The sequence below is a fragment of the Panulirus ornatus genome, chromosome 69, assembly GCF_036320965.1.
Source record: "Panulirus ornatus isolate Po-2019 chromosome 69, ASM3632096v1, whole genome shotgun sequence".
NCBI classification, from domain to species: Eukaryota; Metazoa; Arthropoda; class Malacostraca; order Decapoda; family Palinuridae; genus Panulirus; species Panulirus ornatus.
Window position 1 is genome coordinate 15,450,285 of NC_092292.1, and position 23,973 is coordinate 15,474,257.

The following is a 23,973-nucleotide window of genomic DNA, read 5'->3' on the forward strand; positions in this document are numbered from 1 at the left end:
CTGGAAATGAGATGTTTGAGGACAATGTGTGGTGTGAGGTGGTTTGATCGAGTAAGTAATGTAAGGGTAAGAGAGATGTGTGGAAATAAAAAGAGCGTGGTTGCGAGAGCAGAAGAGGGTGTTTTGAAATGGTTTGGGCACATGGAGAGAATGAGTGAGGAAAGATTGACCAAGAGGATATATGTGTTGGAGGTGGAGGGAATGAGAAGTGGGAGACCAAATTGGAGGTGGCAAGATGGAGTGAAAAAGATTTTGAGTGATCGGGGCCAGAACATGCAGGAGGGTGAAAGGCGGGCAAGGAATAGAGTGAATTGGATCGATGTGGTATACCGGGGTCGACGTGCTGTCAGTGGATTGAATCAGGGCATGTGAAGCATCTGGGGTAAACAATGGAAAGTTGTGTGGAGCCTGGATGTGGAAAGGGAGCTGTGGTTTCGGGCATTATTGCATGACAGCTAGAGACTGAGTGTGAACGAATGGGGCCTTTGTTGTCTTTTCCTAGCGCTACCTCGCACACATGAGGGGGGAGGGGGTTGGTATTCCATGTGTGGCGAGGTGGCGATGGGAATGAATAAAGGCAGACAGTGTGAACTGTGTGCATGGGTATATATGTATGTGTCTGTGTGTGTGTATATATATGTGTACATTGAGATGTATAGGTATGTATATTTGCGTGTGTGTATATGCATTGTGTATGGGGGTGGGTTGGGCCATTTCTTTCGTCTGTTTGCACTACCTCGCAAACGCGGGAGACAGCGACAAAGCAAAATAAATAAATAAATAAATAAATAAATATGTATATATATATATACATATATATATATATATATATATATATATATATATTTTTTTTTTTTTTTTTTTTTTTTTTATACTTTGTCGCTGTCTCCCGCGTTTGCGAGGTAGCGCAAGGAAACAGACGAAAGAAATGGCCCAACCCCCCCCATACACATGTACATACACACGTCCACACACACAAATATACATACCTACACAGCTTTCCCTGGTTTACCCCGGACGCTTCACATGCCTTGATTCAATCCACTGACAGCACGTCAACCCCTGTATACCACATCGCTCCAATTCACTCTATTCCTTGCCCTCCTTTCACCCTCCTGCATGTTCAGGCCCCGATCACACAAAATCTTTTTCACTCCATCTTTCCACCTCCAATTTGGTCTCCCTCTTCTCCTCGTTCCCTCCACCTCCGACACATATATCCTCTTGGTCAATCTTTCCTCACTCATTCTCTCCATGTGCCCAAACCATTTTAAAACACCCTCTTCTGCTCTCTCAACCACGCTCTTTTTATTTCCACACATCTCTCTTACCCTTACGTTACTTACTCGATCAAACCACCTCACACCACACATTGTCCTCAAACATCTCATTTCCAGCACATCCATCCTCCTGCGCACAACTCTATCCATAGCCCACGCCTCGCAACCATACAACATTGTTGGAACTACTATTCCTTCAAACATACCCATTTTTGCTTTCCGGGATAATGTTCTCGACTTCCACACATTTTTCAAGGCTCCCAAAATTTTCACCCCCTCCCCCACCCTATGATCCACTTCCGCTTCCATGGTTCCATCCGCTGACAGATCCACTCCCAGATATCTAAAACACTTCACTTCCTCCAGTTTTTCACCATTCAAACTCACCTCCCAATTGACTTGACACTCAACCCTACTGTACCTAATAACCTTGCTCTTATTCACATTTACTCTTAACTTTCTTCTTCCACACACTTTACCAAACTCCGTCACCAGCTTCTGCAGTTTCTCACATGAATCCGCCACCAGCGCTGTATCATCAGCGAACAACAACTGACTCACTTCCCAAGCTCTCTCATCCCCAACAGACTTCATACTTGCCCCTCTTTCCAAGACTCTTGCATTTACCTCCCTAACAACCCCATCCATAAACAAATTAAACAACCATGGAGACATCACACACCCCTGCCGCAAACCTACATATATATATATATATATATATATATATATATATATATATATATATATATATTATCCCTGGGGATAGGGGATTAAGAATACTTCCCACATATTCCCTGCGTGTCGTAGAAGGCGACTAAAAGGGGAGAGAGCGGGGGGCTGGAAATCCTCCCCTCTTTTTTTTTTATAATTTTCCAAAAGAAGGAACAGAGGGGGCCAGGTGAGGATATTTCAAAAAAGGCCCAGTCCTCTGTTCCTAACGCTACCTCGCTAACGCGGGAAATGGCGAATAGTTTAAAAGAAAGAAATATATATATATATATATATATATATATATATATATATATATATATATATATATATATATATATATATATATGTGTATGTGTATATGAGTGGATGGGTCTTTCTTCATCTATCTCCAGGTGTTACCTCACTGATGCAGGAAATAGTGATCAAGTATAATACATAAATGAATAAATCTATCCTTCAATACCCTAAAAGTACTTTATAGTACTACAGTGATCCCAAAAATACAGAAGTGAAATAGTGCATCACAGAATTACTGTATCACTGTATCACTTCTATTGTCAACATCATCATATTCCAAATAAGTACTCCATATCTTCTAGTGATAACACTAAAAAACAATATGGGCTTAGCATTCTTACTAGGCTACATTTCTTACTTTGAATATGTTGTCAATGCCCTCGTCAACATCTAAACCAAGAGAAGTGCATGGGAGATGCTGCTCTACCAGGTGGGTGAAACGTTTTGAGAGAGGGTGAAGAGTGACAAGCTGCTCTGGGGTTATGATAATGCCATCCTGAAGAACAATTGAGTTAGAATGAGACAGAGGTGGGATGATGCCAATGCTTATATGATGTACTCAATGGAGAACCAGTTAGTATGTCCATATACAATACTGTATGCTGTAATCATATGAGCATTTCTGTTTACAATTTGATTACCTTAGTAAATGACACTTGTAAGAGGCAATGAAAAATGATAACCAAAAGTGACAAAACTTTCAGATAATATGTCCTTAGATACCTTGCATATCTCATTTTATGAAATGCAAGTCAGGAACAAATATACCATTTCTTTATTTTTAGTCATGATTTTCTAAACCAAACAAAAGTCCCATTATGTTAAACTTACTCTAAATCATGGCAATAAGATATAATCCAATTCAAAAACTTAAGAAACAGGTTCAGATTTGGGAAAGGCACTGCTTCCCTAATACCAGACTTCATGGAAACAATGCTTTAAAGCCATTCAAAAATTTATGAAGTAAAATCTATCATATGAAAAACATTAACTGAATGTAGGACTACCTATATTTGCATAACTGATTAATGGTGCAGCTTCTACATTTACATGCATGTTGATAAAAATACCAGTTCTAACTTTTTGAATATCCTTTTCATTTTCAAGATGGTTTAAAATACGAGGGTATCCACTTCATCAAAATGTGCAATCTTTAAACAATAATCTCTATCAGTTCTTCAAAAGTTTGCAGGAAGGATGCCATAATAAGTTACTAAATCCAACGTCATCTAAAAATAACTTCAGAAATGTGTTGAAGTGACAACAGCTTACTGACAATCAGTAAAAAATACAAATAAGAAGGTTATGTGCAAAACACCACAAATGTTTTATTCATGACTAAAAGCAGCAACAGTAGTGATGAATGTCAAACTTACCAAACCACTATCACTACAATTGTTAACAGTGATGACATGAGTGACATTTGAGGAACGGAAGTGGCAGACATCTGGCTGGATATTCACCCACTCCCCATCAATATACACACTGGTCAAGTGGGATGCCACCAATTGGTCTGTGAGTGTCAACACTGAGTCCACACTTAGATCTGGGGATCTGTGAAAAGTAAGGGAGATATCAAAATGGAAAAATATGAGTGTTTCTTTTTCACATGACAGCAAGATGATACTACTGGTGAAAAAATTCAGGCATTTCATCATTTCTTTCTATGAAAAGAAAGTGTAATTCTCATTTCCCAGAGAAATAAAGCTGTAGCAAGCCACAGCTTTTGATGAGCAATTACACTACAAAAATCAATGAGGATAGTAATCTAATTAAATGCTATAAAATCATGCATATCTAAATATCAGTAGAAGTTCAAGTTAGTTGTGCTTATTGTCTAAAAAATGATATTGAAATTTAGCAGACATGAATGAGTACGTTTTCCCAAACCCCTATAACAAAAATGGTTCTGTATCTATACATGAGACAATTTTTGTTCCATGGAATACTTAATTCGATCCTCAAATAAGGCTGCATAACTTCTCTTTCACTAACCTGATTATAAGCCTCACACTCCTCGGCTGGTGTGAAAGGAGCTTGGGTTGGACTAGGTAGAAAACTGGGTCAGGGAGGCCACCAAAATAATGATGGAGCTCTGCTTCTGTCATATTCCTCAGCAGTTCCTTTAAATATGCAGTAGTATGAAGCAGGGTCATTAATCCCTGCTTAATCAATATACTATTCTACAACAACAGCAGGGTCACTCAACACGGTGGATCATCAAAGTGTACAGTAAACCTCCATGGTAAGTCGAGAGCCTTTCAGTGAGTGCCATGTCCCACCACATATGGACATCCCTAATGAACCTTCAATAGAAGCTGTCTACAGCCTAGGAATCACAGACCTGTTGCCTTGCCCCAGTCTAATCTGGTATCCTTTCATCTATAAGGCAAAGAGTGGATGAATAACTGGATTGAGTGTGTGTTCAGCAAAAAATGATATGCTTGAAGCCACACAGGTTTTTCAGTGTGCGAGTGGAGGTGGCCATAGGATTCTTGGGGCCCTGGGCAACAGGGTCATTTGGGTCCACTCTGAGGCTTATTCTGATAATCTTTGGGTAAGTAAAATATTTCAAATTTCAACTTCACATTACCCTAACCGTGAAGTATATTATCAATTTCAACTTCACTTTGCCCCATCCATGAAGTATATTTTCGATTTCAACTTCACTTTGTCCAACCCATGAAACTGCAACTGAGGTAACTTGTTATAATACTGATTACATGTATATAACAAAAGTTTATTCATATAATACATAGAATAGGAACGTTTCAGGGACCCCAAAATGTGGGTGTGCCAGAGAATCATCTGGTTTTGCTCTCCCCTAAAGCCACGACTGGTGGAAGTTCCTTAAAATGAGTACAAAATTATGCACAATGCTATATGTCAATAGCACGTTACTTAACATGCACTTCAATCTGGAATATTGGTGAAATGTTTCAAGAATATATCGTGTCATCATTTTGGTGTAATCTCTGACTATTCACAACCTGATTATCATTTTAAGAATTCATCACAAAAACCATGCCAAAAAATGGTGTCGCTTCGGTATATGATTTGAGAATGTCTTCTGAACACTCCCATTTCAGATAAAATGATCAGACAAAGGATTTGAAAAGGAGAAAGGTGTGGGTCTCTTGGAAAACAGATATGCAAATGGTATATTTTTACGCTGATTGAGAGATTATGGAAGGTAAAGCAAAAACTGTAATGATAACGTAAAAAATCATTCTTGAGTAATCGATGTGTTATAATCAGTAATGCGTAAACCCAGGTTCTTCCTGTTTCTTTTCCTAAAACCTGTCAGACTTTCATACCTCTTCCGATAGCTCTGTAATTCCCATGCTCAATGAACGCACTTTCTCACGTTGCAAGTTGTGACTCTACATACTTAATATATGCTGAGCTGTGTCTTATCAGCTTTAAACTTAGCCTTGACAGGTCTAATAAAGCTCATTAAGTCTAACGTTTCGCTCATATAGAGCCAAATGACAATAATATTGCTACACATACCTCTTTAAAAGCTGTCTCACTCTCAATAGTCAGGGTCTCCGTCTCGCCGACCTGCAGGATGAGAATCGCTCCAGTGATGGCCATCATGAGCGGCGGCAGCAGCATCCAGCTCCATCGGCGGGGTCCCATCACGACGGTCTCAGCCTACCTGCCACCGTCAGCGACGTCGAAGTCAACACACCTTGGCGCACTGGGGTCAACTGAACTCACTCGGGTCACGAAGCAGATGACCTCGGCTCCTCAAAGGGGGGGGGGGGGGGGTCACACACAATCAGAACCTGCCTTGACCTGACTACCCAGATATAGATGACTGATTTGAGACAGCGAAAATGTCTCAAAACAGAATATCCCTGTTTTCAAAGACGGAGAAACGAATAGAAAACAATATAAACACGATGAGGAAAGAACTGGAACATCATCAGAGACCGAATAAGAATCATTTACTCTACGAATATGTTCTTTCCTGATCTATACATAAAAAAATCAAGCGAATTCCTTTATACTGTCCGGAAAGAACGCCCTAAATATACAAAAACGGGCCCTACGCGTTTGTCTGTCAAGGCAAAAATCACATTAAACTGCATTTACAATTCAGATAATGACGTGAGCACTTGTATTCAGTGGCTTCCAAGGAAGAGAACATGGGAAGGAATGAGAATTCCCGGTCTATCATAGAACAAAAGAAGCGGGAGTGGGAGACAATGGAGAAAAATTTGTCATGTCTCAAAATACTTGCTCTTGATAGCGATGGCTGCTCAAACTTTGAGTATGAGGGTATAGCCCCTTTAAACTGACCCTTAAGGTCGAGAACATATACAGGGCCATCATACTCAACGGCCGTGGGACTGTCCTGCACAAGATGGTAACAAATATGAACAAAATGAATAATTAGCCCCTTTTGAAAGTCTTGAAAAAACACGAAGAAATTAGTTCAAAGTCGTGACAACGACGCGCCTACGTCAGTCGGGCATATCAGACAGATTCCACGGGAGGTGACAGACATCAAAGACCTTTTTTCACCAGGTTTAATATACGTGTCTATAATAGTAAACGTTTATTCTCGTAAGTCGGGTTCCAGGCTCTTGGTCTGGGCTGCCCAACACTTCAGGCCGACTTGGTATAATGGGGCTTTCACGTAAAATGAAAGATTAAAGATCCATATTGTTTGGATCGAAACGGGGTTAATATATTGCTTGACAAATGTCGCAAAGAGAACAATAAGAAATACATAAACGGTTCACTCAGAAACAGGTAATTCATAATTTACCTGAACCACTATATTGTTCCAGAATATTCGAGTAAGACGATGTTGGAGACATGAAACATCTCTTTATCCTACAAATACAAGGGGCCTTATACTAAGTACCTATTTCTGAAATCCAGATGAATTTATTATACTCTGTGCTTATATCAATAAAGAAATGATGCGAGTCTCGCGTAATTCTAATAATGTATCAAAATCCATAGAAATTACATGGACCCACATTACCTTACATAAAATGCCAGAGCAGTTATGTCATCATTCTACTGCAAATAGTTCTACGGCATGCGCTTCAGTTATCAGTGAAAAGAAAATAATTATAATTCTGTCTCTCCGAGTCTCTGATTTGGCACTAACAATTCATAGATTTAGGAAATATTCTCAGCCATGTGATTAATGCGCATTGTGACCTTTATATACAAGCTAACAGTTAATAGATTTAGGAAATAATCTCGGCCAAGTGATTAATGCGCATTGTCTGATCTTTAAACAAGTTCAATGCGGAAGTATACACTATCAATATGACCCGAAGGAGTCAGGTCAGTGGGTCAAGTCTCTTGGGAACTCTGTCTGGGTCACCAGTGGTACTTCCCACACAAACATACACACACACTAAGACTTAATTCGACAATTCAATCTCATTTATCACGGTATAAAGATTTACTCTCCCCGAAGAATATACGATGCAAAAAAAAAAAAAAAAAAAAAAAAAAAAAAAGGCATTCTCCTACAAGACTGAACACGCAACACTCAACGTAATGCGTTTGACTTTATAATATGTCAGTAAGCTATGAATGTTTAATAAGTTCACGAAAAACCTAAAACATGTATATCTAGGAAGTCCACTAAGCATATCTGGCATATCATCGTGGTGAGGCTTAACTGTTGTCTCTGACCGAGGGGGAGAACGCCATTTGGATTCCTCTCCTTTTGTACCTTTACGTACTTGATGCTACTTTTGGTTATTAATGAAAAGGAGTTTTTCTTGGTAAAGTAATCTGTTGGAAATATCTACGCAGGTTATCCCCGGTGTTTAGGTTCCAATCTCTCAAGGTTCCTACGCTCTATCTATCTATCTATCTATCTATCTATATATATATATATATATATATATATATATATATATATATATATATATATATATATATTCTTTCTTTCATACTATTCGCCATTTCCCGCCTCAGTGAGGTAGCGTTAAGAACAGAGGACTGGGCCTCTGAGGAAACATCCTCACCCGGCCCCCTTCTCTGTTCCTTCCTTTGGAAAAAAAAAAAAAAGAGGGATAACTCTATCAACCAACAGGATTTTGCTCACCTAATGAATCGCCAGTTTTAGCTGAGGTGCTTGTAAAATATTGCCCAACGTATCAACTTTTCTTACAATTTCATTATTACCATAAAGAAGTCCATCTTCATCCAAGGGAGTGTAAAGATATGATCAAAATGCTTACGTAAGGGAACCTAATGAGGATTTCAACGCTTTTATTACATACATTTCTTAAGTATAAATCTGTAAGGGGAATGCTATGGTCTGATCACGCTTGCTTTCTTATTGTAACTATTGAGGAGGACTGGGAACAGATGTGTACAGTTAGTCCTGTATTTTTCTCCTTTCTCCTCAATAGTAACCACCATACTCAATTCTATTTTGTGGGTTACGTTCAACAAAATTCATCTTCAAAAACTGGCATTCAACCTCACAATGAATTGTGGTCACATTATAGAAAAACATTTAAAAGTTAGGACTTGAAAGACTCCATACTAAATATGTAATATAATAAAATTTCTATTAGCTACGCTACTCAAAGATGGAAAGTAAATTCCCAAGGGAGGGTGTATGCCTGACATGCCTTCACCTCACTAGTGACTGTAGGATATGTAGGTCAGCGACTACTACTTCATGTAGTAGAGGTGTTTGTCTATTTTTTCCTCGCCAAAACCTATAATGTCTTCCTTTATAGGGCTGAGAGTTAGAAGAAGCATGAAAAGCTCACACTTCTTGAAATAAGAAGAGGTACCCATCTGTGATCCTTTCGAAGCATTATGATATACTTTAGAAAAAGTGACAGAGTCTATCCTTGAAAACTAAAAAATATTCTTTACTTCAAACTTGGTCTATACTACAATAAGCTTTAATTGAAAATGAAGTGACCAATGATCACATCACTGCCTTCAATTCTAAAACAGCAACAAACTAACAAGAGATGTCATCCAACCTTGAAATCAGCATCAGAAAATTAATATTTCACAAATTATTATTGTCCTCGTGTATCTTCAAAGTTTAACTTGGGTATGTTTCTCTTTGCACTCCATTCACACAAAAAACTTTATGTCATATTCATACATATAATTCTTGGGCACTAAAATGAATACAACTTCCAGCTTATCCATTTAAAAGAGTTAGTACATGTTTCCAAGTACTTTTATTCTTTCCGGAAATATTTTTTCAAAGAAAAACTGGAAAACTTCAATTCATATGAAGCATTCATTTTTAAGAGAAACAAACTAATCCTCATCCTATACACTTCTATGGTCAGCAGGAGGACAAACCAAATTTTCTTTTCTTATTTGTTGTGACAATATGTTGCTACACAGCTGACTTCCTAATGGTCTCAACATAGTGAGAAGCCAAGTAGTTTGCTGCCATCAAGGAGCATTACTTTGAATGAACTAATTAGCCATGTTGGTGTGTGGCAAAATACGTGAAAAAAAAATGCTGGTGACTGGCGAGAATTCAACTACCAGTTGTAGAAGAGTAAACACTGTTGGGTAGTCTGACATTCTATTTTATGGGGTCATTGCTGTCCACTCTCAACGCAAAATATTAACTTCGTTAGGACTGATGTTGACAATGATAAACAGTCTACATGGAATGGGCAGTTTATTTGGAGCAGCAAGGCAGTTCAAGTGATTGGGAAGAAGTAAAAGTAAATGAGGGTGATTAATAATCCCAAGGAAAGATAACTAACATACCCGGTCTATAACATAAAATATACACATATAATATATTCATAAAAAACGTATATGTCATATAACTACTCTGCATATATTTCTTCATTTCACAATAAAATCAAATCTAGTTTAATCAATGCACTCATCACAGATCACAGTAAAGTATGAAATTTCTTATACATACCTTAATAATCTATTCATCTGACATTTATTGAATGAACAAAATAAATTCCTATAAGAATTATCAAGAACGAAAATATTTCTCCAAGGTATTACTCCCAAGTCTCATTATTTTCTTTCCCTTTTTCGAAATATTTCCTTTTCTTTTACAACTTATTTGTGGCTGGGACTGACTAGATTGATTGGCTTTTGAAAATCCAGAGACGATTTTGCTACTGCTGGATTGTCGTGACTGAGATGCATCCTGATGCAGAATTTTACTAATTGCATTATTGTTCAGGCACTCATCCACATGTTTATTCAAGGAACCTATGTCCCTAAAGCACTTCTGTTCACATACAGGGCACAAAAATTCATCCAATGGGTCTGGCAATACCTCTGTACATCTTTCTTCACTGACTTCATTCATTGAAAGGTCTTGGCAACTATCAGAAGGCTTGAAGCTTTGCTCATGGACATTTTGAAGATCCCAAATCTCATCCATACTATCACTGACATCTGAATCAGAACAAATGATTTGTGGAATTCTATGAATAGTTTTCACTTTATCTATATCATGTCGTGATGTGATTGAACTTTTCAAATATTTTGTATTATCAATAGTGTTCTTTCCCTTTTCATGTGGCTTTGCACGAGGAGACCTGCTGGTGGAATCAGTTTCAAGACAAGAGTCAATATGGACATTAAAGTCAGCCAAATTAGTGGCCTTTATCTCATTCCCACACACTGGACATTCATAATTCACAATCTTTAAGTTATCTGAAGTTTCTCCAGGTTGTGTTGTACAGCAAACTACCGATAAATATTTGTCTGAGTCATCAGTATTTTTCATACTTTCAGCTATCATGTCATTTGTCTGTAAAACAGATGCTGGTGCTGAGCTCACATCTTTACATGATGGAGTTTCATCACAAGCATGCTGGATATCTTCAACAGCTGACTGACTGTCAACAGTGCTAACCGACACATCATGGACTAATTTCTCTACACGCGAAGCTTTATTGCATGACTTTGTTTTTGGTTGTGTAGATCGTAAAAACATTTGTGTCAAAGTAGGCTGATGATGTGGACCTAGTTCTGAGGAATTCATGAGTGTTGACATGCGTACACCCAATAAACGCAGAGACAGAGGTTGCACTGAAGCATCCATTTCATGCTGTAAGAGTCGCTTTGCACAAGAAATCATTACATCATATGCACGGGTAGCATCTGGTAAAGTTTGTGCTCTAGTCTTAGTCTGGAAATCTGTAGTTTTCAATTTAAGGGTAAAAACTTTTCCCAAAATATCTTTTTGTTCCATTTCATCAGCTAACTCCTGACATAACTCATCAGTTAGTCTAAAAAGAGTTTTTCTGTCTGCTGTGCCTCGGAAAGTAGTCTCTGTACTTATTGATTTGCGATCTTTTTCTGTCCATGACTCTAGAGTCGTATGACCCAGTCCCAAAGCAATGCTTATGAAACTGTTATAGCTAATGTCTGAAAAGAGGAGTTTGAGCAGACCACGCTTCTCCAGTAAATGTGAGCAGACAGTGATGTCTAGGGCCTGAAGCTGTTGCTCTGTCACATTTCCAATGCCACAAACCTGCAATAAACAATTTCAATTTGTAAAACCCTACAGCTAACAGATGATTAAGCTCATCTTATAACTAAAGAGCTAAACCATAAGTCCCAAAGATGTGAAGGTAACAGAATAAATTTACAAGTCATGGTACCAAGGCTTATCTCTAAGCATACGAAGACAAATGAACAGACAATGGACTAAAGGCAAGTCATTCTCCAGATATTCATCCCTCAACGTTTGAAAGAATAAAACCATACAATGCAGGAAACAACGAAGCAAGCTACCATCTTCCTTAAACATGCTGACAATGGTGAATATAAAACAATGAGTGAAGGTAAGGTAAAATAAAGAGGGAAGGAAGAAAAGATAGAAAGAGAATGTTTATGATGATGGAGTAAATAATCCAAGGATTAAATGGGAAGCGATGACACACGAAATCTGTGTAAATTGTTTGAGTTACACAGTTGTGACTTTTGACTTTGAAATTAGTGCCAAGTGAGCTACTGTACTTAGTGCCACACTAAACAATGACCCTACTCACCCTATACAACTAGATGACTTGTATCCAAATGTAAATGCAGTCTCTTTGCCAACAAACACAACCACAGTGATCCAACACACAGACCAGACTGATCTTGACAACTTATGGTAAAGATATGCCAACAATGAAACAATTTTGAAGGGACCACAAAATCCTCATCATTACACACAACACTGCTGATTAGCAGAATGACACATCATGATACAGAACAGGGTCTGGATGAAAATCATGCAGGACTGTGTCTGTAACTTTCAGGAATTTAAAATGTCATCCCAAAAGTTCAATGGAATGTCACTATAATTACAAAGGAGTTTTGTTTTGAGGAAATAGATGTAGCTGACATGAAGGAGATACCTGCAGCATAATAGGATTGGGAAAATAATGATTTACTGGTCCTAGAATCACAATGTCCTGAAGAAACACTGCATGTTGAAACATCAACTCTGTCTATCAATCTATCCATATCTCTAACTCATGTTCTCTTCAAGAACTCCCTCAAAGGGTTGGCCAAGGCAAAAGTGTCTCCATTTCTGAACTTGTGATGCTTCTTACCTTTCAGTGCCTCACCCTTAACCAGCCACTGGCAGAGAGCAACTCTAGAGCAGAGCATTCAGAGGCACCTGCCAAATGTTCCTACTAACTACTTCTGTTTAAATCTTCCAGGGTACTGCTACCTAATGCTTCCATCTATGGTTCCTAACTACTTCTTCTGCCTAATGCTCCCATCTAATGTTCCTACCTACTTCTTCTGCCTAATGTTTCTACCTAATGATCCTACCTGATACCGATGATCCCCAACTTACGATAGTTCAATTTACGATTTTTCAACTTTATGGTGGTGAGATATTCAACACTTTGTTATCAAACAGGCTTTGTATTAGATGCTTTTGTCCAGCTGTAGAATAATGTAAGTGTTCTAAGAACATTTAAGGTAAGCTAGGGTAGGCTACGATGTTCAGTAGGTTAGATGTACAGTATTAAATTTATCAAAAGTAGTTTTGACTTACATTTTCAAATTACGATGAGTTCCTCAAAACGTAACCCCATCGTAAGTTAAGGAGCATCTGCACTTCCATCTATTGCTCCAATGATCTTGCCAAAAAGCAGGGTTAGTGCACAGCAAATGTTAACTACTAAATGCCTGTGTGACACTATTCAGCTTATTGAAGAAACAATAGAGATTTTGTAAAAGGATGGTCATAAGAAAGATCACTGTCCTTAACTTGCTTTGCTAGCGGCAAACATCATTCACTGTTAAAAGACTTCTATCAGTAGAGGAAAACCGAGTCAATCCAAAAGTCTTTTGAAAAATCCTTCAATAGAAGCCACAGTAGCCTACACATCTGGTTTCACCTAAATGTTCACTTACAATTTCCTCTACAGATGATGAGGCAGACAATCCTGTCCCCTCATCTGTCTAACTCCATTTGCCCCTCCACCTTAACCCATTTCTATAAGCAAGCTTGACAACCATCTCTGGTGAGTGTTCATGTTATTAATATTGTACCTTATTACAGAATAACTTTTACATATGGATATATATTGTATATCAAATGGGAAACAGAAGAAGGAGCAACGCGGGGAGTGCTCATCCTCCTCGAAGGCTCAGAGTGGGGTGCCTAAATGTGTGTGGATGTAACCAAGATGTGAAAAAAGGAGAGATAGGTAGTATGTTTGAGGAAAGGAACCTGGATGTTTTGGCTCTGAGTGAAACGAAGCTCAAGGGTAAAGGGGAAGAGTGGTTTGGAAATGTCTGGGGAGTGAAGTCAGGGGTTAGTGAGAGGACAAGAGCAAGGGAAGGAGTAGCAATACTCCTGAAACAGGAGTTGTGGGAGTATGTGATAGAATGTAAGAAAGTAAATTCTCGATTAATATGGGTAAAATTGAAAGTTGATGGAGAGAGGTGGGTGATTATTGGTGCATATGCACCTGGGCATGAGAAGAAAGATCATGAGAGGCAAGTGTTTTGGGAGCAGCTAAATGAGTGTGTTAGCGGTTTTGATGAACGAGACCGGGTTATAGTGATGGGTGATTTGAATGCAAAGGTGAGTAATGTGGCAGTCGAGGGAATAATTGGTATGCATGGGGTGTTCAGTGTTGTAAATGGAAATGGTGAAGAGCTTGTAGATTTATGTGCTGAAAAAGGACTGATGATTGGGAATACCTGGTTTAAAAAGCGAGATATACATAAGTATACTTATGTAAGTAGGAGAGATGGCCAGAGAGCGTTATTGGATTACGTGTTAATTGACAGGTGTGCGAAAGAGAGACTTTTGGATGTCAATGTGCTGAGAGGTGCAACTGGAGGGATGTCTGATCATTATCTTGTGGAGGCTAAGGTGAAGATTAGTATGGGTTTTCAGAAAAGAGGAGTGAATGTTGGGGTGAAGAAGGTGGTGAGAGTAAGTGAGCTTGGGAAGGAGACCTGTGTGAAGAAGTATCAGGAGAGACTGTGTACAGAATGGAAAAAGGTGAGAACAATGGAAGTAAGGGGAGTGGGGGAGGAATGGGATGTATTTAGGGAATCAGTGATGGATTGCGCAAAAGATGCTTGTGGCATGAGAAGAGTGGGAGGTGGGCTGTTTAGAAAGGGTAGTGAGTGGTGGGATGAAGAAGTAAGAGTATTAGTGAAAGAGAAGAGAGAGGCATTTGGACGATTTTTGCAGGGAAAAAATGCAATTGAGTGGGAGAAGTATAAAAGAAAGAGACAGGAGGTCAAGAGAAAGGTGCAAGAGGTGAAAAAAAGGGCAAATGAGAGTTGGGGTGAGAGACTATCAGTAAATTTTAGGGAGAATAAAAAGATGTTCTGGAAGGAGGTAAATAGGGTGCGTAAGACAAGGGAGCAAATGGGAACTTCAGTGAAGGGCGTAAATGGGGAGGTGATAACAAGTAGTGGTGATGTGAGAAGGAGATGGAATGAGTATTTTGAAGGTTTGTTGAATGTGTCTGATGACAGAGTGGCAGATATAGGGTGTTTGGGTCGAGGTGGTGTGCAAAGTGAGAGGGTTAGGGAAAATGATTTGGTAAACAGAGAAGAGGTAGTAAAAGCTTTGCGGAAGATGAAAGCCGGCAAGGCAGCAGGTTTGGATGGTATTGCAGTGGAATTTATTAAAAAAGGGGGTGACTGTATTGTTGACTGGTTGGTAAGGTTATTTAATGTATGTATGACTCATGGTGAGGTGCCTGAGGATTGGCGGAATGCGTGCATAGTGCCATTGTACAAAGGCAAAGGGGATAAGAGTGAGTGCTCAAATTACAGAGGTATAAGTTTGTTGAGTATTCCTGGTAAATTATATGGGAGGGTATTGATTGAGAGGGTGAAGGCATGTACAGAGCATCAGATTGGGGAAGAGCAGTGTGGTTTCAGAAGTGGTAGAGGATGTGTGGATCAGGTGTTTGCTTTGAAGAATGTATGTGAGAAATACTTAGAAAAGCAAATGGATTTGTATGTAGCATTTATGGATCTGGAGAAGGCATATGATAGAGTTGATAGAGATGCTCTGTGGAAGGTATTAAGAATATATGGTGTGGGAGGCAAGTTGCTAGAAGCAGTGAAAAGTTTTTATCGAGGATGTAAGGCATGTGTACGTGTGGGAAGAGAGGAAAGTGATTGGTTCTCAGTGAATGTAGGTTTGCGGCAGGGGTGTGTGATGTCTCCATGGTTGTTTAATTTGTTTATGGATGGGGTTGTTAGGGAGGTGAATGCAAGAGTCTTGGAAAGAGGGGCAAGTATGAAGTCTGTTGGGGATGAGAGAGCTTGGGAAGTGAGTCAGTTGTTGTTCGCTGATGATACAGCGCTGGTGGCGGATTCATGTGAGAAACTGCAGAAGCTGGTGACGGAGTTTGGTAAAGTGTGTGGAAGAAGAAAGTTAAGAGTAAATGTGAATAAGAGCAAGGTTATTAGGTACAGTAGGGTTGAGGGTCAAGTCAATTGGGAGGTGAGTTTGAATGGAGAAAAACTGGAGGAAGTGAAGTGTTTTAGATATCTGGGAGTGGATCTGTCAGCGGATGGAACCATGGAAGCGGAAGTGGATCATAAGGTGGGGGAGGGGGCGAAAATTTTGGGAGCCTTGAAAAATGTGTGGAAGTCGAGAACATTATCCCGGAAAGCAAAAATGGGTATGTTTGAAGGAATAGTAGTTCCAACAATGTTGTATGGTTGCGAGGCGTGGGCTATGGATAGAGTTGTGCGCAGGAGGATGGATGTGCTGGAAATGAGATGTTTGAGGACAATGTGTGGTGTGAGGTGGTTTGATCGAGTAAGTAACGTAAGGGTAAGAGAGATGTGTGGAAATAAAAAGAGCGTGGTTGAGAGAGCAGAAGAGGGTGTTTTGAAATGGTTTGGGCACATGGAGAGAATGAGTGAGGAAAGATTGACCAAGAGGATATATGTGTCGGAGGTGGAGGGAGCGAGGAGAAGAGGGAGACCAAATTGGAGGTGGAAAGATGGAGTGAAAAGGATTTTGTGTGATCGGGGCCTGAACATGCAGGAGGGTGAAAGGAGGGCAAGGAATAGAGTGAATTGGAGCGATGTGGTATACAGGGGTTGACGTGCTGTCAGTGGATTGAATCAAGGCATGTGAAGCGTCCGGGGTAAACCAAGGAAAGCTGTGTAGGTATGTATATTTGCGTGTGTGGACGTGTGTATGTACATGTGTATGGGGGGGGTTGGGCCATTTCTTTCGTCTGTTTCCTTGCGCTATCTCGCAAACGCGGGAGACAGCGACAAAGTATAAAAAAAAAAAAAAAAAATCAACTTATTTTGTCTTTCATTCAAATAATAGTCTTATGTCCCATTGAATGTAACGAGCCTTTGTACATGAATTCATGTGCAAAAAATGGATTTGCTTTTGTGCTTAAGTTAAACTTTTAGGGTACATAACCCTCATGTTAACTTGGATGACTTGTACCTTTTGTTCAAAGTATGAAAAATGGAGGTACCTGCATCAGTTGCAAATACATAATTCCTCAGCAAACATTTTAAGCAACAACACTACAGGCTCTTCACTATTTGCTGAATGTAAATCTTAGAGCTCAGAGAGATTTCACTTATGCAACTGCCCAAGTGAATTTTTTTTTTTAAATATAGATGAACAGACATCCACATATTACAGCTCCTTTTTGTATACAATTTTCCTCACACTCTTTCTCTCTCCTTTTTAACCTAAATTCTTAATTTACGGGCTAGCCTTAATCAGAATTTCTGTACTTGAGCATACAAAAAATACAATTGTTCTTACTTTACGTATGGGAAGTGCAGAAACAAACTCGAGAATCTGCTGACGGTCAGGAGGTAAATAAAATTGTCCGTTGGGCTTGTTCATGTCACTGCATACTTTTGCCAAACGAGTGTTAGGTGCAATACCTGAAAGTACATCAAATGCAGTCAATACAACTAAATCTACATACATCAAGTTCACTGATGCTATAACCTTCCTTCAAATGAAATCATCACTGCATGGAATCTCTTATCTACTGAAAATGTCAATACTATAATACTATTTTTTCATTTCATTTATGTATTAACTTTTCATTTCCAGCTTCAGACCTTTCTCTCACATGGTAAGTTGTTTGATTTCAGGATCTTCTGCCTCTTTGATCTGTAAATTTAAACTGTGGAAAACTGCATCAAACTAAAGCAAATCACTTACCACAAAAGTATCAGTTTATAAATTCCTACCAAGTACACCAACATTGCATATACATATCTAAACTGTGGAAAACTGCATCAAACTAAAGCAAATCACTTACCACAAAAGTATCAGTTTATAAATTCCTACCAAGTACACCAACATTGCATATACATATTTTTCCAAACTGGTCTACGTATATGCATCATCAAACCACTAAAGTATATTGTTACATTTTCATTTTCAATTGCAATTACTGAAATTATACATTTTCTAAGAAAAGTATACCTTATCACCGAGACGTACCTTCAAGATGATTACAGGCCAAGATGGAACTGAAATGGTTCAATGATATTTAGGTCTATCATCACAACTCCATTCTCAATTCAGTGGAATATTTAAAGTACAGACATCCTCCGATCATAGCTCCATCTTTCTTTTTTTTCTTACATCAACCCAAGTTAAATGTGTTAAAAATGAAACAAAAACTTCCACACTAATGAAAATGCTTCATACTTTTTCACCTTATATACAAAGCTGATTCATTAACAGAAACCAAGGTCTCCACTCAAAATTGTTCATTTAAAAATATGTTTCCATTGCATTTGATCCCTAATCATTCTTTTATCATATAAAATATTCCTGGCCACAATAAAATTTCTTACTAATTCCACCCCCCATCTCTTCTGTTATCTTTTACAATACCACAGTATATTTCCTTGACCAGCCTATCATCCTAAAAGATTTTCATTGAATCACCTTTCAAATGATTTCTTCACATCCAATTACTCTCTCACATCTTCATTCTGTCTATCTTCACATTGCCAACTGTTATCCAAATGTCATCTGACACTACTTCCCTTATTGTCATGAGACTGATATCACAAAAAAGTTTTGCATCTATATTTTGACCAACAATGTTTTTGCCTACGTGAGAAGAATGATGGTCATCTTGGTATGTATACACTAAAGGGGAGGTATGGGTGAGAAAGTATACAAAAAGAAAACACAGGTAAGTACTCAAAGAGGACACTGACATTCAAAGGAAAGTCACACAACTAAAAGTTGGCAATTAATATGGTCAAATTGAGTTATAAACTGGAGAAAGAACATTTACCATGATACCATATGTGACTAGGGTTATCTAATTAAAAGTTAATGACAAAACAACACAGAAGATGTACTTGCCTGCACTGGCTGTTAACTGAGTCTTTACTGTTATTTTCTGTCTCATTTCTGCCACTATTGCCTCAGCCAAGTTTCCATCCTCGAAACCTAAAAATATGGAAAGAAGCTTTTATGAAGTCTTTTTCATACTTAATTGCTATTTACTGTGATAACTCTACACCATTGTGCAATAGCACCGGAAAGAAATAAACAACAGTATCATTAGCACACATTCAACCTCTAGTTCTCAATATATCAAGCCCTACAAACTACTACATAGCCTATCTTGACTGCTTAAGCCCATAGACATCATACTGGCTCTCATAGCCTATCTTGACTGCTTAAACCCATGGACATCATACTGGCTCCTGTACATCTATACACCCCATTCACAATTCCTTCCTTCCATAGAAAGCCTAACACCCTCCTGAATGTTTAGGTCCTATTATCCCAAAGCCTCTTTCACTTTATTCTTCCATTTCCTTGCTCTTCCCCTCCCCCTTGCTCTCCCTACTCTTGACAAAAAACCTTCTGTCAGTCTCTCTGTTTGTCCAAACATTTCAGCATATTCTGGCTGTCCCTCTAAAACAGACAATGCACAGTATACTCATGATTAATGTAAACACAGCCAAGTGGGGCCAACTTCACACAAGTACTGAAACCTCTTCTCACTGGCTGTTCTTAGCACTATACTTTGAGAATTTGAAGTGGATATCATTTCTTTGATTCCTTCTCAAAAAGCAATGTGTGACAGATCATTTCGTATAACTTGGTTCAGATATAACAACATAAGGGGTAAATTAGTGGTACTTTTCATTCCCTTTACCAAGATTCATATGTAAACAAAAATTGTGTGCGATGATGTACGACAAAAGGTTTACAAGTAACATAATACAGGATACTTACCCTCAAATGTTTCAACTCCATAGTGTGAAGCATTCTTCTGCATATACTCAGTGATGTCCAAGTACGCCTCATCTAAAGACATCGGGGAAAAGTTGGCATCATACTCAGCAAAGATTTCTTGAATTTCTTTACTTGCTTGCTTATATTTTGTGAAATTTGGGGGAACAAGAACTAGATCAGGGCACAGTTTCTTGCCAATAAATCCTGGCATTGCAGCACGAACACCAAACTTGCGAGCTGCGTAGTTGCTGGTGCTCAACATTCCCATTCCTCCTACTGCCATAGGTTTATTCCTAAAATATTGGCTTCATGAATAAATAGGAAAATGAAAGAAAAAAAATCCTCCCAAAATTACTCTTCTTAACATTAATGCTACATAAAACAATAAATATTGAACTCTAAAAATCATTATGACCAAGACAATTAACATATGCTTACTTTAATGTTGGATCATCTCTCATTTCTATTGCAGCATAGAACATATCCATGTCAACATGCACAATGGTGTGGGTCAGGTCACGGCCAAGCTCTAGTTCTTTCATCAACTGATCCATCTGCAAACAAGATTCATCCCAAAAACCTTAAGTAAACAATGAGTGTAGATCTAGGTAAAACATACAGATCATGACAATGTGTATAAACATTAATGACAGGAATTAAATTATTTTTGACAGGTAGTCTCCACCATAAGAGAAGGTGCAATGCATGCCAACTGCATGAATCTTCTTTCTACATTTAATAACCATTCCCTACATGTTAAGCAACAAAACATATATTGTATATACTTCAAGGATGAGAGACTTGGAAGGAGGGGGTGAAGTAGGAAAAAGTATAAAATTTTGTGTACCAGTATCTAGTGTTTTTTGTGGAGATTGTGGGATGAATGCTGACATCTGAGAGCATGATGAAACTTATACAGAAAGTTGGCAGTCTTAAGAGTGTCAGCCACAGATGTGTGTGATACTGTTTCTTTTAGGGAAAGACTTTTGGAAAAAAAACATAAAGTTAAATTTACTATTCAGCAGTTAAATTCTTTACTCATCAAATCATATCAGGCACGTTACTGCTGAAATAAACTGCAGACTTTGTTAAAAACAAATGGAAGACATTGGTTATCAAAATCATCTGAGACATGCCAAATTCAATGTTGATAGTGGCTGAATTTTAAATATTACTGAAAAACTGTCACAAAAGATTAAAGGTAACTTTCCACTAAATAATCTTCATCAGTATTTGGCCAGTATAACCTAAAATGACACAAATAAGGGACAATCTTGGGAATATTAGCATCTGAGTTAAAGTTCCATGCTATGGCTGTTTCAGAGATGAAAAAAAAATTTCTCCAAACATCTTAATGATATGTTTGAATCTACAATGTCAGTTTTCAAGTCTAACCTGCAGAGTTGCTTTTTTAATCTGGTCCTCAGTAAAAGATGCAGCTGCTTGCTTTATCTGGGACAATTTGACATCAAGTCGTTGCTGGCATTTCTGTTTGTACTGGTAAAAACGTGATCCCTCTGATGCATTCTTAATTATTTCATTTATCTTTTCCGTGTCTAAACCTGCAAGATAGATAATTATCTAATAAAGTGACGTTCCTTCTGGTGATGATAAAGTACTTGGAAAAAAAAAATACATGGAGCCCTGAGGAGCTTTAATAATGAATAATTTATGAGAGTATCATTACATAGGAACTTCACACATACATGATGATACTTCTAATCTAAAGATGCTTTACTTGCACTCTCACATTCAAGAATAGTAATCTATTCAGTATGGTTCTAAAAAAAATATATATGTGCAGTCCTCTGAAAATATATATATACTATATATCAAAACTCAAACATGAAGCACCTACACCATCCAATAACTATAAACCTTTGTAACTTGCATAATGAAAATAAATCTGCACTTGGTCTCATACCTTCCATTCCCGCCTTATGTGTATTGAGAGTTAGGTTTTGTGGACCGGTCACACCACCATTTTTGGTTAACGATCCAGGTCTGGCAGCCTTGTCATCAGGTTTGCCCACGACAGTCTCTGCTTCTTCTGTACTAGACATCTTATTGGAATTTTGGATGTGATACTTGGACTAACTGAATAACATCCAAGCAGGATGACCTGGAAATTAAAAATAATTTTTTATATCAATGTTGGTTTAAAAGGAAGATATGCTAATCATGAGCACAATTCTTGTGACATTTAAAAGAGGGTTTCCTAAAAAAGTTGTTTAAAAATATACCCACTTTCAGTTGTACTGATCAGCCACTAAACATAACAAAAACCACACTAGGTAGTACATGCAACTCAAATACACGCCATGCACTCCCCATACTATAAACATTAATACAAATGCCACAAAAAATCAAATTACTCAAAACACTTAGTAATTCAAGGCCTGTATTTGAATCCAAGATTACTTAACATTCAATAACTTTGACTGGAAAAACACATCTTCCAAGTTCATTTCATTTCTTTTCAGCTTAAGCCAACATAACTGAAAACCCAACCTAAATGTATGTACATGTGATTTCACGTGAACTCACATCCTTTGGATCCCAAGCCTACAAATCAGGAATGATTTACTACCTACCTCGTGAAGTCTTATGAACTGGTTTGTTGGTGCAGCAGACCACAGGTTCTGGAGACACTCCTTTATTTACTAGTGTAAGCTGTCACATGTTAACGAATTTGTTTCACTTTGCAAAATGAAATCTAAAATGAAAATCTGGAGTACTACTGAATTAGGTTAGATTGGTCAATCTAGTTTATGTCAAGTTAGGCATCTATGTCAGGGACATGTTTATTTTGTTTCCTTAATATATATATATATATATATATATATATATATATATATATATATATATATATATATATATATATATCCAGGTGTATGGATACGTCAAAAATCTTCCCAAAATAAAGACAGTTCGGTATGATTTCACCTCAATACTTAAGGGAAAATTAGAGAATTCTAACCATTTCGGACATGCAGCGAATTTCATGTTAGGTTTGGTTGAAATTGTTTTGCCGATGGTTAAAACGATTTTGACCATGTCTTTCGTATGCCATTAATCTTTGTGATCTCCCCCACCCAAAATCCCCAGTTCTCTAGTAGATGCCCGAAATGGTAATTCTATCGAAATCATTTAGGATTATTCCTTGATGTATGATCATCGAAATTATTTAGGATGATTCCTTGATGTATGTCTTAACTTTTCGGCTCCAGTGAGAACACCTTTCGATGTTTGTTAATGTACTGCACATATGCCCATACTGCTCAAGGAATAACTTTCATGTACGTATACTTGGGATAACCATGATTTTCCAGAGGTTCTTATGTACCTAATCCACGGGCAAGGAAACGAAATGGAGTCAAGAAACAGGAGAAACTAAACAAAAATCATACTAGAAAATACGTTCCTCATTACTGTTATGATTTCCGCTCCTCTGGTGAACGAGTCAATGTTTACATCAAATTACTTACATTCTCAGGTCACTTCGCTATTGTAATAACTCACTTTTTGATCACTATAATACCGTCAGTAGTCTGTGTGTCTTGTAGGCTGTATCACATCCAAAAAATTAGTAAATCAGGCAGATAATTTTTAAAACCAAACAACATAAGAAATCTTGTTTGGACTTGTGATGGTACGGACCAACTACATGAGGGTCAGGTTATGGTGATTTGAGTTTCTAAAAAACCAAAAAAACTATGAAAATCTCATCTTAATGCACATTTTTGAGATATAATTAATGTTTTTTATATAAAAACTTTTTTATTATCAAAATTATGATTTTAAGCAGTTAAAAACTTCTTTTATACAACGCGGTTATACTGCGAGTAATTGTCAACTATGAAGCGAGCTTTGAGTTACGCACTTACTTCTTTTTCCTTGTCGTTTACCTGCATTTCATGTAAACTCGCTATTTGTGTAATATATACATATATGTATATATATATATATATATAT

The 23,973-nt window shown here is 37.9% G+C and overlaps 2 protein-coding genes across 4 annotated transcripts in view; both read right to left on the minus strand.

The window, feature by feature from the left end:
- Nucleotides 1-6,999, minus strand: part of LOC139747562 (uncharacterized) — a 34,055-nt gene extending 27,056 nt beyond the window's left edge. The window contains exons 1-4 of one of the 2 annotated variants that reach the window (XM_071659975.1): nucleotides 5,802-6,999; nucleotides 4,284-4,411; nucleotides 3,665-3,842; nucleotides 2,647-2,784 (exon numbers count right to left, since the gene is read on the minus strand). In XM_071659975.1, the coding sequence (XP_071516076.1) occupies nucleotides 2,647-2,784; nucleotides 3,665-3,842; nucleotides 4,284-4,411; nucleotides 5,802-5,930 (573 nt within the window). In that variant the 5' untranslated portion in view covers nucleotides 5,931-6,999. The remainder of the gene's footprint in view (nucleotides 1-2,646; nucleotides 2,785-3,664; nucleotides 3,843-4,283; nucleotides 4,412-5,801) is intronic. The other variant, XM_071659976.1, reaches the window with a different exon arrangement.
- A 2,926-nt stretch (nucleotides 7,000-9,925) lies between these two features.
- LOC139747563 (DNA polymerase kappa-like) lies at nucleotides 9,926-23,658 on the minus strand. Of its 2 annotated transcripts, none has more exons than XM_071659977.1 (8): nucleotides 23,521-23,658; nucleotides 21,923-22,120; nucleotides 21,394-21,560; nucleotides 20,437-20,552; nucleotides 19,999-20,291; nucleotides 19,114-19,200; nucleotides 17,536-17,660; nucleotides 9,926-11,775 (listed from the first exon to the last, which is right to left on the minus strand). In XM_071659977.1, the coding sequence occupies exons 2-8, from the start codon at nucleotides 22,059-22,061 to the stop codon at nucleotides 10,258-10,260; spliced, it is 2,445 nt and encodes an 814-aa protein (XP_071516078.1). In that variant the 5' UTR covers nucleotides 22,062-22,120; nucleotides 23,521-23,658; the 3' UTR covers nucleotides 9,926-10,257. The 2 variants fall into 2 exon arrangements, with proteins under 2 accessions (XP_071516078.1, XP_071516079.1); XM_071659978.1 differs by lacking the exon at nucleotides 23,521-23,658 and adding an exon at nucleotides 22,593-22,734.
- Nucleotides 23,659-23,973: the final 315 nt, after the last annotated feature.